This window comes from Saccostrea echinata, unplaced genomic scaffold (genome assembly GCF_033153115.1).
Source record: "Saccostrea echinata isolate AGI-Se365-2 ecotype Australia unplaced genomic scaffold, CSIRO_AGI_Sech_v1 ptg000017l, whole genome shotgun sequence".
In the NCBI taxonomy this organism is placed as follows: domain Eukaryota; kingdom Metazoa; phylum Mollusca; class Bivalvia; order Ostreida; family Ostreidae; genus Saccostrea; species Saccostrea echinata.
In genome coordinates, this window is record NW_026889766.1 from 6721902 (window position 1) to 6736043 (window position 14142).

The following is a 14142-nucleotide window of genomic DNA, read 5'->3' on the forward strand; positions in this document are numbered from 1 at the left end:
ACAATCTTTTAAATAATACTTTCAGTAGTATAATTGTAAATGAGATTTAATACATACCACTGTTATTGCATCTGTAGATACAGTGTCCCATGAGAGTGACTTCTATTAATCCATATTTATACAACGCTTCGAAATTGCCAACTTTAAGGATGTCGACAAGATAATTCATAACTAGGAAATGGATAACAATGGATCCGCTTGCAACTCCATTCATTAAAATATCCTCATCTTTAGCAGCATTTACACTTTTGCAAAGATCACGTTGTACATCAAAGATGTCGTCCTTGTTCAAATGTTGTTTTCCCTCTGCAAGTTTTAGTCTTAAATCCTGCCGACCTTCATTGAAAAAAATTAGAAAAATACTATAATGATGTTTTGTCTCTTTTTTTATAAGGTTTATAAGTGATTTTTTTATCTGATATTTTGATATAATTCCATAGATATTTCTGTTACATTTCTCAATATAATTTATTCGTATGAATATTTAAGCAACAAAATGTTTTCATTATTTGCTTAGGCTTGGATAAACTCATAGTCGGGAGTTCGCTCATAGTTCTCTCCTACTCGTGGCTACATATGAAGTCTCGCACTAATCTTTAATAATCATGCCTTATGTGTGAAGTCTTGTTAAAGCAAATGAAACAATTATTTTTTTTCGCAATTGTATTTGGAACATACTAAAGTCTTTACCTACTAAATACCTGACTGACCTTAACTTCATTCCAATGATTAATTCTTTTGTATGAAATGAATGCCTTTAGAAACATTTTCGCAAAATATTTTTTTTCTCTTATTTATCTATCCATTTCATGAAATTAAACGATCTCACAAATATGTAATGATTTGACAAGACATCACTGATCTGAAAATTACTTGAAATTTAATGAGGTAATAAGATCTGAAAAATAAAAGACTTGACCTTATGAAACAGGCAAATGAAGGGATCCGTAGTTAAATTAAGTTTAAACTGTGGTCTAACCAAAGGTTTAAAACAAATAACACCCAGTGTTAGGTTGTATTTGCAAACAAGGTCATAATTATGATCATAGTATTGTTTGAAACTCTTTAAATAAGGTAGTTGATATCATTGAAACCTCAACTTATTTGTCAGAAGCCTGGTTCATTTTCAAAAATTGGTTATACTCAGATCATTCTCTTGCGTATCAATTAACTTGGGAGACATAAACACTATATACAGGTAAGAGTGGAATGTTACTATATAAATAAGAAGGTTAAATGTGAAATCATGTCATTTGTCTTACAGCTTTGTTGCTTTTTTACTGTCTATGATCAATATAATATCCAAAATTTAAAATTGATGTGTCAGATTCAGTGATTCATTGATAGATGTAAAAAAAAATAATTGATCTTTGATATATTTTAATTAAACGATAGATTAAAAAAAAGTTTATCTTTCATATATCTTCAATAAAGGAGAATCTTTCCGAAGATGTTCATGTTAATATTTTGTTATCTTTTGGACACATCACTAAAAGTATAGTCTGTGGTACATTTCTCATTATTTAGCTGTAATACATTATTAAAAGTTCAATATTGTGTTTTGAAAGTATCGCACGAGTGATTAAACACATACCCTCTTTGCTTACATGTCCTTTGCAAAGGGGCACTTGATTATTTTCCTTGTTAAAATTATTGCACTCTTCACTTAATCCGTTTTCTCCCACAGCTTCCAAAAAACCTTTTAACTTAAAAAAATTTAAATTGAAGTCATATTTTCTGTTCATAAACTCCAGCAGATCGCGTCCCTTTTTTATTCCACCAATTTCTTTATACTCTTCATCTTCTTCAGTAACCTTGTTGTTTTCATAAACATTGCTGTCCTTATTCATCTTGATTTCACGCGCTCTTGCAGCTACAGAGAAATCAGAAATTATTATTTTAATTTTATGTTCAAAATCTTATTGTTCATGACTTTCACTTTTTTAAAAGTTTTCTTTACCTAGAACATCAATAAAATATAAATGCGTTGTTGCATCAGTCAATTTACTTCCAAAAACCTATCTTAATTAGTGTTAAATGAGATTAACAAAGTACAAAATATTAAATATATATTGTGTCTACCTGTATAGTTTTAACATTTCTAGATCTTAGATAGAGAATAAGGGTTTGACAATCATGTTCAATAAAAAGTAGAAGAACGCACTTAAGTATTACAATTGACAATGTTTTAATGTCCAAAACTACACATGTAATACTAGGAATACTTCACATAAGCTTTTCGTAAATTTTTTTACGCCAGTTCTGATCGGTTTGTCGATTTCCCAAATAGTGAAGCATTCCAGAAAGTTATACCCTAGCGTGAAAATATGATACATATTCTCCTGGAAATATATACATCAACAGGCTAAAGACTTTAATACAGTGACTCTGATTTGAAAAGCTCTTTATTCAAAACATTGACGGAAATTATTTCCCTCGGGCAAGCCCCCAGGGGAAAAAAATTCAAAAAGCTATCCTATTGAGAGCAAGAGGTACGTATTATTTTGTACGTTTTATAAAGTAGAATATCATTTTCTCACCTTGTAATATATACTTTAATTTTTTAATAGATTCTTTGTTCTTGTTTAGTTTGCCTCCAATTTGATACAGAAAGTTGTTCAAGCATGCCAATTGAACGTCAATATCTGTCTCGTGTTCTACAATAAACAAGGTAAAATAATTAGGTTCAATTGGCAATTTTTGTATAGTTTCTTATCAATAATCTAGGCCAATGAGTATTATTTTATTTTAATAGATTTTAACTCATCAAAAGATACTTTACCTCAAATAAAATCTTAATGAAAAAGAAAAGAAAAGAATTCAGTTTGTCGTTGTTAAAGGGTGAATGCAAGACTGTTCTAATTGTAAATTTTGGACATCTAGGAAATAAAGTGGAATATGTGCCTTTGGGAAATAAGTAAAGATCTATCTAAAAATAGGGTTCTTGAATATTGTGTTGGTTAATCAAGACCTACGACGTACTGGGTTACGGTCACGGAAGGTAAATCTTGATTAAATGAACGACGTGTACATGTACGCACTTCAAAGGAAACGTCGGGTCTAGAATAAGTTTTTGATATTTCATTCATTTAATGGTCATTAATAAATTTTTCCTGACACTGTCATTTGTTTTTACTTAGTTAAATATTAATAAAACACCAAAGTTATGAGTGAACTGACTGTTCGAGGATGCTATGTTGAGAGATAAAGTTATCTTTCCCACAATCCTCACTTTAATGACGACTTCCAGGCACATTAGCTCCACGTGCAAACATTATCATGTCAGAATCAACTTGTGAAAATGTGCCAGTTAAGTGCTTGCGATTTCATTTTGAGACTGAATGAAATAAAGGTAATATAATTTTACATGCTAATGATTGTAGTGTTTTAGAATTGAGGAAAATTAAAGAAGGAATTAATAATAAAAAAGAGTTATATCTCTTGAGAAAAAAAAAGGAAATTAAACTTTAATTTAAAACGTAGCTGCAAAGATTGTATATTTCGATTCATTTTTAATTCCAAATTTTTAAAAGTTAAAATATGGTCATGATAGATTTTAATCGCTCTCCAATAATAAGACATTTGCTTGAGTAAGCTTATTTCTGATGAAAGGAATTTTATAACTCTGCAATCATAAACGCATTAACTTTTAAAGTGCCTCCAGTACGTCAGCAGCCGCCATGATAAGGATTTCCCCTATGCTAGTCCAATTAAGCAATCAATATTAAATTCAACTGCTGTTATCAGCAGTACAGTGCTATAGGATGCTGCTTTTCTTTTTATATGAGAGATGCAGTTTTATATATAGAAATTAAAATTCTGACCAAACGTTCCCTATAAGTACAAGAAGACAAGTACAGGGGACAGATTTTTCAAGCTCAATTGATTAAACTTTCGATAGCAATTTTACAGGCTAAGAAAAAAGTCCAATATAGCTTTCAGATCGCTTAGTTTGTCTGTCGCAAAAATAAACAGTTATATGATATGTATGCAGTCATTAGATGAAAAAAATAATTTCGCTCTTCTTAAAAAAGAAATTCTCGCAGATAGAACATTGGTATAAACATCTTACTTTCGCTACTGAATAAAAAAAAATAATGTTTTTTTTTTTCTTTGGCAAAAAAGTTTGGCTTAAATAATAATAATAATAATAATTTAATAATTACATTACATACATATTATTGAGTTTCTTTTGTGTATTTCTTCTGTATTTCTCTTTTTGCTTTATATGTTCTTACAGTTGTTTCACTAAACATTTTTGTTACTTTTTAATTGACGTCAGCTCTTATAATGTAAATAAGCCATTGCCAAATGCTTACATAATAATTTTTTATGGATTCTTTATTTAAAGAAATATAATTCATTTCATCATGAATTGGCCTGGATGGGCATGAATATACATAAGTATTTTCAAAAATCAAAAGTATTGTGCAATCATTTTTTAATGATAATTCAAGGATATTATATATGCCAGTTATCATATATATTATGCAAAAATAAGATTTTTAATCCAATTATTGAAAATCCATGAGGCACATAATCCACACGGCTCAAGCCTGCACAGTTATTATGCTAACACACTTTGTGAGATTTGACGTCGTGAAGCATCGTAGTTTATGTCCTCAAGACTTTTAAAAAATTAAATTCATTTCTAAAATAATTTTTTTTAGTAGTAATGTGGCAAGGGTCAATTTTATCAAACTTGAGTGTATGTTTGATAATGATTTATTTTTGACAATTATTTTTTAATGTCTCTGTTCCTCTTTGCATCATCGATGCATGTGCTTGAAGAGTGGGTTTATTTTACAACATGTTTTGACGTTTAAGGTCTGCAAACAATAATGTTAAATAAAAAAAATGGAAAGGACAATAATTTAATGTATAAATTCGCCAGAGACTTTAAATAAGATTATGATTTAAGTGCACACTATACATGCACTGCAAAGAATATTATTGTTTTATTATTTATGCTCTAAGAACATGTACAAGTAATGGAGTTGATTGTAACCGAACTTTAAAAACATGAAATGAGCATATATTGTTGCATCAAGATATTACAATATTTTACGAGAACCACCTCTTTTTTCTTGTGAGGAAATGTTTGTTTTGTCTTCTGTACTGAGGGAAAATTCATATACTTTTCATAGATTTTGCTACATTTAGGAATTCTACAATTCAAAATTTGATAACGTATCATTTTCAATTTCATGAATTACCTTTCGAGTTCTCTTGAACTACATCTTCCTTGTAAACTAGTGTGAGAAAAAAAAAAACAGAATACAAGAATCTTTTTCAGAGATTTCAGAGATTCATAGATTTGGCTGTAGAAGTGCAGCCCTCTGGTTGAGAAAATTTGTATAATTTATATTCATTTTAATAATACATTTATATAGACAGAATTTTATAACATATTTTTATATTCATGAATTACCTTTGGCATTTTCTTGAATTTCATCATCCTTGGAAGCTAGTATAAAAAACACAATATACAATACTCGGAACATCTTTCAAACACATTTGTAGAGTAAGCCGTAGAACTGCAGTTCTCTGGTTGGAGAGAAATGGACAGACAAACTAGAGAGCTACAGATTTAAGTATTGTTAAAACTTCTATTTACACCGCCACTTCTTTTAAATTACGCTCGCATCATGTATAATTTCTTGCAATATAAGTCCCCCGCCAAAAGCATGGTATCCGTTAATTAGCCAACTTTATGTTACTTTATTTACCTTTTAACACCTCCAAACCCCAAACACTTGTTTCTGTAATATTTCTACCCATAATATAATAATAACACAAAGTATCTAACTCCAAAGTACATGTATCTAACCCCCTCCATAGAATTGCAGTCATTCTGTTTGGACGTAATCAACGTCAAGGTTCTGCTCGCTGACAGGAAAATATCATTAAATGGTATGTATTAGTCTCAAGCAGAATATGTTCTTGGATTTTGATTGGCTAAAAATGTATTTCTAATACTACATCAGAAAAATATCGTAATGTTTTCATGGAAATACAACGTAAACAAATTGGCTTTTTCCACTGCAATATTTAAACACTGGGAATGTTTTTTTTTTTTATTTTGCTATATATCTATCTGAACATACCATTTCATAATGTAAATAGCATTTTCCAGTCAGCGAGCAGAATTTTGTTACTGTTGACGGAGAAAAAAGAAAATAAAGACAAGCAGCCATATATATCGTTGTGTAGATGAATAAAGAAAAAAAAAGATAATGGTAAAACACGATTTGTCAATGCATTTTCTCTGAAAGTGTAAATGACTGTGATTCTGGGGAGGGAGGTACTGAAAGTAATTCAGAGTTAGATACCTTGTGTTATTGTTATACTATGGGTTAAAAAATCTGTTACTGAAACAATTGCTTGTGCTCCAAACATCCCTATATGGCCTTGGAAAATTAATTTTAAAAAATCACATCTCGGCGTCAATGTTCGGGTCATGGTAATGTTTTAACGTCGATCAAAGAACAAACACAATGAGGAAATTTAAATAAAAAGATATGAGGAGGATGGGTTTTATCACATTATACAAATGTTGACTGGGATTGAGGGCAAGATTAACTATGTTAGCCCCTAAGGGACTGCTATATAAAAACAGAACAATCAATAAAATAGTATCACTAAATTTCTCGCTGGAAACAAATTCATGAAATGAATGGAGATAACGAACAGTATTCATTTAAATACCTAATTTGTAATCCCAATCTAATTAAAATCGAACTTCTTAGATGCGCGCCTTGTACACTCTGCATAATTAAGAAAAGCCTAAGAAGTCAGCTTTTAATTAGGTTGTGTAATCCATGCATGCACTGTCTGCATGCAATCCGACTGTAGTTCTTGCAAATCTTGCCATGATTGTTTAACCTATTTTTATAATACATAATGTCATTCAAGTTATTACCTAATCAAATAGATGTTGTTGTTTTATTAGATATTTAATATATTTTCGTCTATTTTGTATGAATATTCAGTTTTTCTTATCTTTTTAAACTGATCTATTGAACTGCCGGTCAATAGACTGCGATGTATTAGATCGCCAGTCAATAGACTTCGATCTATTGGACCGGTGTAACTACAAACAATTGACCCCCGTAGAATATTGACCGTGGGGTCAAATTTCTTCGTAGATAAATGACCCCCGGTCAATTTCCTACGGCAAGTAGGGTCATTTTTCGACCGTAGTAACCCTTCCAAGCCAGTTATTTTACGACGCCACACACGTTGAAAAATGACCCCCATAGAAATCAGCCATCCTACTTTTTCACTATATTTTATTATTAAACCTTTAGAAATGAGATTTGATACGCGTTAATCGAGGGTTGGGGAGGGTCGGTGAAGATCTAGATTTTCCTGAATTTTTTTCTTTCAAATGTATGATGGTTGGATAGATAGATAGATAGATAGATAGATAGATAGATAGATAGATAGATAGATAGATAGATAGATAGATAGACTGCTTCATTTTTAATATCATGTAATATCTTTTTCCCTCTTTTAGGTTCATTTATCCTTATTTATTACATGAATATCAATACCCCCGCTCCGAAGGAAATTGGGGTGCATACCTTTTACCCTGCAAATCTCTCTGTTCGCATATGTGTGTGTGTGTGGGGGGGGGGGGGTTGTGTCTGTCCGAAACAATTTTTTCGTTGCAATTTTCTCTGCAACAACTCATTGCAGATGCTTGAAATTTTAAATTTTAACACACTCTTAGGCTTGCTATACAGTAATATTCATTTTGGTACAAATCTTGTCTGTCTGTCTGTGCGGGGGGGGGGGGGGGGGGGGGAGGAGGGGGGGAGGGTATCACTGGTGCCCAGTGAAAGTAAGCTGAGGAAAAGATGTGTCCGCCTGGATCACGTGATTCGTGCATAGACAGAACGGTGGCAGATGTACCCTAAAATCGGAGAGGACTATTTTAAAATATAATAAACACTGAAACCTAATTTTTTTTTTCTTTTTGGAAGTATTTCAATTATTTATTACCGGTACCCCTCGTATTTCTTGTACATTAACATTTCATCCCAAAATTTTACATTAGTGATATCAATTTTATTAAATTTCAGCTTTCAAATCTCCAAAATAAGTTTCATAGTAAAACAAAGTATCAAAGTATTTACTATAGTTAACAATAGTAAATAGTAAATTATAGTTTACTATAGTAAATTTTTGTTAGGGGTGCCCTTCGATTGTTATAGAAATAGTGGCAATATATTCCCCTTCCTTGATGATTATAGATATATGTATAATCTACATTTTCATGCGCATATGCATTATGTAACTCCTTATAAGTTGGATTTTTGATGCAAAAAAATTTTTTTTGCTTACTTTTTTCCTAAAAACTCATATATTTTTATACCTCGTATCACACAGGAAATACGCTAATTTGTGTACAGGAAAGAAATGGCCAGAATTTCTTTTTTTTTCTATAGTCTAGCAAATTTAGAGAGTGGGATACATCCTCGTTACCCATTCCCTCAAAACTTACCACTATAGATAGGCTGTCACGAATCACGTACTTGATTCTAACACAATATGTTACAATTTTTTTGGCACAGTTATTTTTTTTTTTCTTTTTTTTTTTTGGTGCTAATATTGCCAATCATACTTAGGGAAAAATAAGTAAATTAGGCCGAAGCTTTTTCATAATGCAGCATTCGGTTTTTTCTATTGGTAAAAATTATTACATGTAACTAGAAAGGGGAAAGACGAACTAATATGTTTAGACCTGTGTCAATTCTTGGTACACCAAACACCTCTTTTATTAATTAATCCACTTTTTTAAATGTAAAAAGCCTTATTTTGTTTAGGCTTTGTTTACACTGGCAAAGAACAAAAGATATTGGTAAAGATTTTGATCTAATCATTTTTTGTGTTCCTGAGATCGAATATGAGAGGAATATTGATTTAGTCCCATTTGTTATTTTTACACAAATTTGATTTATCTTCCTTATATTTGTATGAGAAGAAGTTTTATACTAAAAAATCAAAGATGTATAAGAGATCCAATTTTCTTCACAATTGTCCCTATTTCACGCAAACTTATTTGGGTAGGGTTCAAAAACATTAATCTCTCATAACTTCTAAAGAAAAAAACGCTTGAGACATTATTTTCATTTTTATTTACGTTATTTACCCAGAGTAAAATTTAAAGAGGATCATTACAACTATACATAGAAACCATGCATTTGTCATTCATATACAATGTATAAGCTTCTCTTTCAAAAATGTAAGGTATAGTTTAACCTTTCTTTATTTAAACTTAAAAGCTTTAAGAGTGCGTGATTTTACCCCTCTGTATTTGCCTAACAAGAATACCCTACCAAAACCAGTTTTTTTTTTTTTTTTTTTTTTTTTTTTTTTTTTTTTGTAAAAAAAAAAAAAAAAAGACACAGGGTCATTATTCTACGGGGTCATTTTTCTACAACCCACACGGAGAAAAATGACCCCCAGGCCATAATTTTTACAAAAAGTGGGTCATTTATTACGTAGAATATTGACCAAGAGGTCAAATTTCCATGTAGAAAAATGACCCCCTGTCAATAGTCTACGGGGGTCGCTTTTTTTCGTTACACCGGCAACGTATTTCGGAAAAACCGATCCGGGTTTCGAATTTATATGTTACATTGCACAGACGTCAGTGATAAACAATCGTTTAGATCATCTAGGCATTAATTAACAACGATTTGCATGCATAATGGTATGGAAACCTTCTGTAATATGCAATTGTGAACATTAGATACTGAAAATGGAATTAGGTAATAAAACAATTATTTAATGCCTGAGCAGTCAATAGACCAGAAAATTTTTCCCTTGGTGCAGGGAACAGCTCAGTGTGTTCTATTGCCAGAGGCCAACACATTGATTTGTTCCTTGTATATCGGGAAAACATTCTGGTCTATTGACTGCTCAGTCATTAAATGCTTGTATACTACTAATCAGAATCAAAAACAATAAAAATGTGCGCAAACTCTCTTCACCGGTCAATAGTAAAAAATCTATTGACCGTCAATATTTTTTTTTCAGAGGAGCTAATATCAAATATGTTGACTGTTTCTCCATATAGAGAAAATATAGCTATTCTTTACTGAATATAACAAACATTTATATTTAACATATTGTCTCTAAGAGAAGTTCATGTTGTATAAAAAATAAAATCTAAATCAACCCGAGAGTATTATTTCTAACATCATCTTAACATGGACTTCAGAATTTAATTTTTAAAACTGGCATTCCAATGTCATATTGGGTGTTTGGAACCGTTTAAAGGTACACAAGAGTGTTCTAAGGAACACCTGTGTCACCTGTTTAGTAGATTCATTAACGATACGTAAATAAATCAAAGAGTGGTCTGCTATTTATTTGCTACTAGGATTATAGATCATGCATTTGCCTGCAGAGACACAAAAACGTACACGAATATTGAATAATTATACGTAACAATTATATATCATCTGTGTTTCCAGCAATCTTCATAATGAGGTTTCACTCTGTCTTAACTGCAATTGTCAGTCTTGACGATCGATTGCGGAAGAATGATCCCGATGTATTGTCATAGTATTCAAATATCTGTTTGTGTGTTAACTGTATATCAAACAGAGTCATAAGGTCATAAACATGTAAAAAGAAAATGCTTGTTATTAAAATCCTACCTCTCAAAAATCAAAAGACATATGTTAAGTTAAAACGTCCGAAGAATTTTTGCAAAAAAGGTCGAAGGTAAAGTGGACTGTGACACTGGTATTTTTTTATAATAAGTTTTGACAAACTATGCACATGCTAAGTAACAAACACTTACCATTTAAATGCCAAAAAATGCTGTTACAGTATATTGGCACCGTGAACTATTTTGAAAAGAAGGTCAAAGGTAACTTTCAAAGAACAGTGATATTTTTACAAAAGCGATAGTGCCAAGTAATATCTTGTGTTAAATTTCAAATCCGTATCTCTTACAGCTCTCAAAATATGATGTGTGACTGATGGGCAGATGGAGAGACAGGCAGATAGACAGACGGACAGACAGAGAGACAGACAAGGAGTAAAAAAATTAAAGTATACCATGCTTTTGGCGGGGTAACATGTATAGTGCAAGAAAAATACCCTAAGCGAGCGAAAAAAAATCGAATTGTACTATCAAATAAAAGAATCTGAACGTTTAAAAAGTCACAAAAGAATCAAAACTCTATATAGACACGGTAAGGCACTCTATTTGTCAATCAATATCTTATAAACGAGGTAAGAAACCTGATAAAATGACTGCTTTATGATGTGTAGGACATGCTAAAATAGTTAGATACAATATGAAAAAAAAAAGGAATGACATTTTTTTTAACTCACAGTCCTTCATCCTCTAAATTCATACCTCTAGCAGTAGGTTGATCCTGATCCGCGTTCATTTCATTGGCTTTTTGAAAAACAAAACAAAAGGTTAAGTGTTTTAAAGTGTAAAAAAATACACCATCGCAATTATCTACTAATATTTTCCCATATATAATTATATCGATGGATTTGAATAATTCCCAATAATTCGCAGTGTTTGGACTTATCCCGATGTGTTAATCAGTCAGGTGAGGTAATCATTGAGTTGAAATCTAATTCCCGATCATTCGTAATCCTCAAATCACTTTTGTATCGGTGTAATAAACAATTTTAAAGTATATGTATATAATTAAGGGAGTAGCAAGATTCCAGTACCCAACGACCAAGATTATTTCCCTCGGCTTTGCTTCGGGAAATACTGTATGCAGGGAAATATTTGCCCCCGTTTTATTTTCGCAAAAAGTCTTTGTCACAGGATTTCCATTTAAAAAAAAAAATGAGTAACAGTAGCTTTTCAAAATGCTTGCCTGACTAATCAATCAATATCTATGGAACATATAAGCAAGAGAAATGCTAAACGTTTCCATCATCAAGGAACGACATAGTTGCGATACTTTATTACACAAGATGTACAATTGACTTTCTCAAATGTCATAACTACATAGTACAGATGAACGAATACGTAAGACAGGCCACTGTTTGGCCAATTATTACTTAGCCCAAGGGCCGACTTGTTACGTTGGGATGACACTGCAAGTGTGCTAGCGTAGATTGGAATTCTGGAGAAAAAATAGACGAGTTCTTCTATAGAAATTCATATTACTCTCTTACCAGAGGTCGTGCTTCTTCATGCACACTCTCTGGTCAGTTATAGATTGATGAGACGGCCTCTATGTATAGACTGGCCTTTTCCGTCGATCTCGACGACGAAGTAAATTGTGAACAATTTTAACTAGGAAAGTTCTCTCGAAGTGATTGAGGCAAAAAAAGCTTCAATGCTGCTCTAGGACGCAAGGTAAATGGCCGGTACACTTTATACCTAGAGTAAAACAAGATACTGATACCCCCCCCCCCCCCCGGACAAAACTCACATGCAACGATGGTCTTACATATATTATGAAATCGATTGAAAAGAAAAAACGAAACAATTTTAAAACTGTACATAATGATGCATTTTAAACTCATTTATAATACTTGTATATGGTACGACCATCATCGCGTGAGTTTTGTCCGGGGGGGGGGGGGGGGATTATTAGTATCTTGTTTTGCTCTAGCTATAAGTGTACAGGCCATTTACCTTGAGTCCTAGAGCAGCATTGAGGCAGTTTTGGCTCAAACGCTTCAAAACGACTTTCCCAGTTAAAACTGTTCACAATTTACCTTGTCGTTGAGAACGACGGAAAAGGCCAGTCTATAAATAGAGGCCGTCTCATCCGTCTATTACAGACCAGAGAGTGTACATGAAGAAACGCACCCTCTGGTAGGAGAGTAATATGAATTTCTTTAGAACGACTCATCTAACTATTTTCCCCAGAATTCCAATCTACGCTAGCGCACTTGCAGTGTCATCCCAATGTAACTATTCAGCCCGTGAGCTAACTAATAAATGACCATATAGTGTCATGCCTTAGATATTCGTTAATCTGTAGTATTTGGGTATGACATTTGAGAAAGTCAATTGTACATCTTGTGTAATGAAGTATCGCAAAGATGACGCTCACTGATGTCGGAAACGTTTAGCATCTCTTTTGCTTATACATGTACGTTCCATAGATATTGATTGATTAGTAAGGCAAGCTTATTGAAAAGCTATTACTTGTATTCGTGTATTAAAGCTACCTACAAGACGACTACGTATACATGCGACAGAAGCAAAAAACACACAAACAAACACACATACACACACAAATGTAAACAATCTCCAAATTTTTCTATTAATGACATATATGCTGTATTAGTTGGATAGTTAAAAAAAGAAAAATATATCTTGTTTTTCAGCAAGCTGTATAAGTTATATACTTTCTGCAAATCAGACATTTTCACTCGATCACTTTAAAATGTAATAAAGCTTATTCGATATTAAATTATTTTCCAAGCCAGATAATAGACACCTCTTTTTGAAATAATTCATGATCATATGACCTTGCAAGCTATATTAAGAAAATAAACAGATATGGCAACACGAACGCTTGGACGGCCTGTTGGCCACGTTGGTGTAGGGTAATGCATTCAACAATTAAAGAAAGGAAAAGGCAGTCAGAAAGAAAACGAAAGAAAGAGAAAATCTATATTTGCAACCACGTTGAGCGTTGGAATCGTGTAAAGGGAGACTTAATGAGTTTGCAGATACTTGCTTGACAGATCAGTCGAACTCTGTCTCGATCGGTGGGAGTATGGTTTATAAAATATATCCATAACTTGTATAAAATGGTTAATTTATGGCATTTTAGTATTGTAAACAAACTTATCATCTTACCTCTTTTTTCAATGATGATTCTCGCGTAACTTTTCCCGCGAAACTCGTTTAAAACATACAAAACCTTTGAGTGTTATTTTTCCTATTATAGACTCGGTTTAATACACAAAATAATGTCTCTATAACCTTTAAAATTTATGCAATCCAGCCCCCCCCCCCCCCATTTTTAATGATCCTACAATGTTGCATTTTAGAGGGGGGATGTACTTTATATGAACTACTAGTAACACATTAAGTTAATATGAATTTAATTGTCAAATCAATACATAGAAATCCGGCTGCAATTTCATGAACACGTAATAGACTTTCCATACACATTTTTTAAA

At 32.2% G+C, this 14142-nt stretch overlaps 1 protein-coding gene across 1 annotated transcript; it reads right to left on the reverse strand.

Annotated features, from left to right (window-relative positions):
- Positions 1–46: 46 nt before the first annotated feature.
- Positions 47–5781, reverse strand: LOC133189304 (uncharacterized). The gene is made up of 6 exons (XM_061324700.1): positions 5730–5781; positions 5432–5467; positions 5217–5252; positions 2541–2657; positions 1595–1873; positions 47–336 (listed from the first exon to the last, which is right to left on the reverse strand). The coding sequence occupies exons 1-6, from the start codon at positions 5779–5781 to the stop codon at positions 47–49; spliced, it is 810 nt and encodes a 269-aa protein (XP_061180684.1).
- Between the last annotated feature and the right edge of the window lie 8361 nt (positions 5782–14142).

Excerpts from the sequence above, each read along its gene's own strand:
- LOC133189304 (XM_061324700.1), bottom strand. The coding sequence starts at position 5,781 with ATGGGTAGAAATATTACAGAAACAAGTGTTTGGGGTTTGGAGGTGTTA. Across the intron at positions 5,468-5,729 it reads GGGTTTGGAGGTGTTAAAAG|CTTCCAAGGATGATGAAATT; the intron begins GTAAATAAAGTA and ends TTTTTATACTAG. Across the intron at positions 2,658-5,216 it reads AGTTCAAGAGAACTCGAAAG|AACACGAGACAGATATTGAC; the intron begins GTAATTCATGAA and ends TGTTTATTGTAG.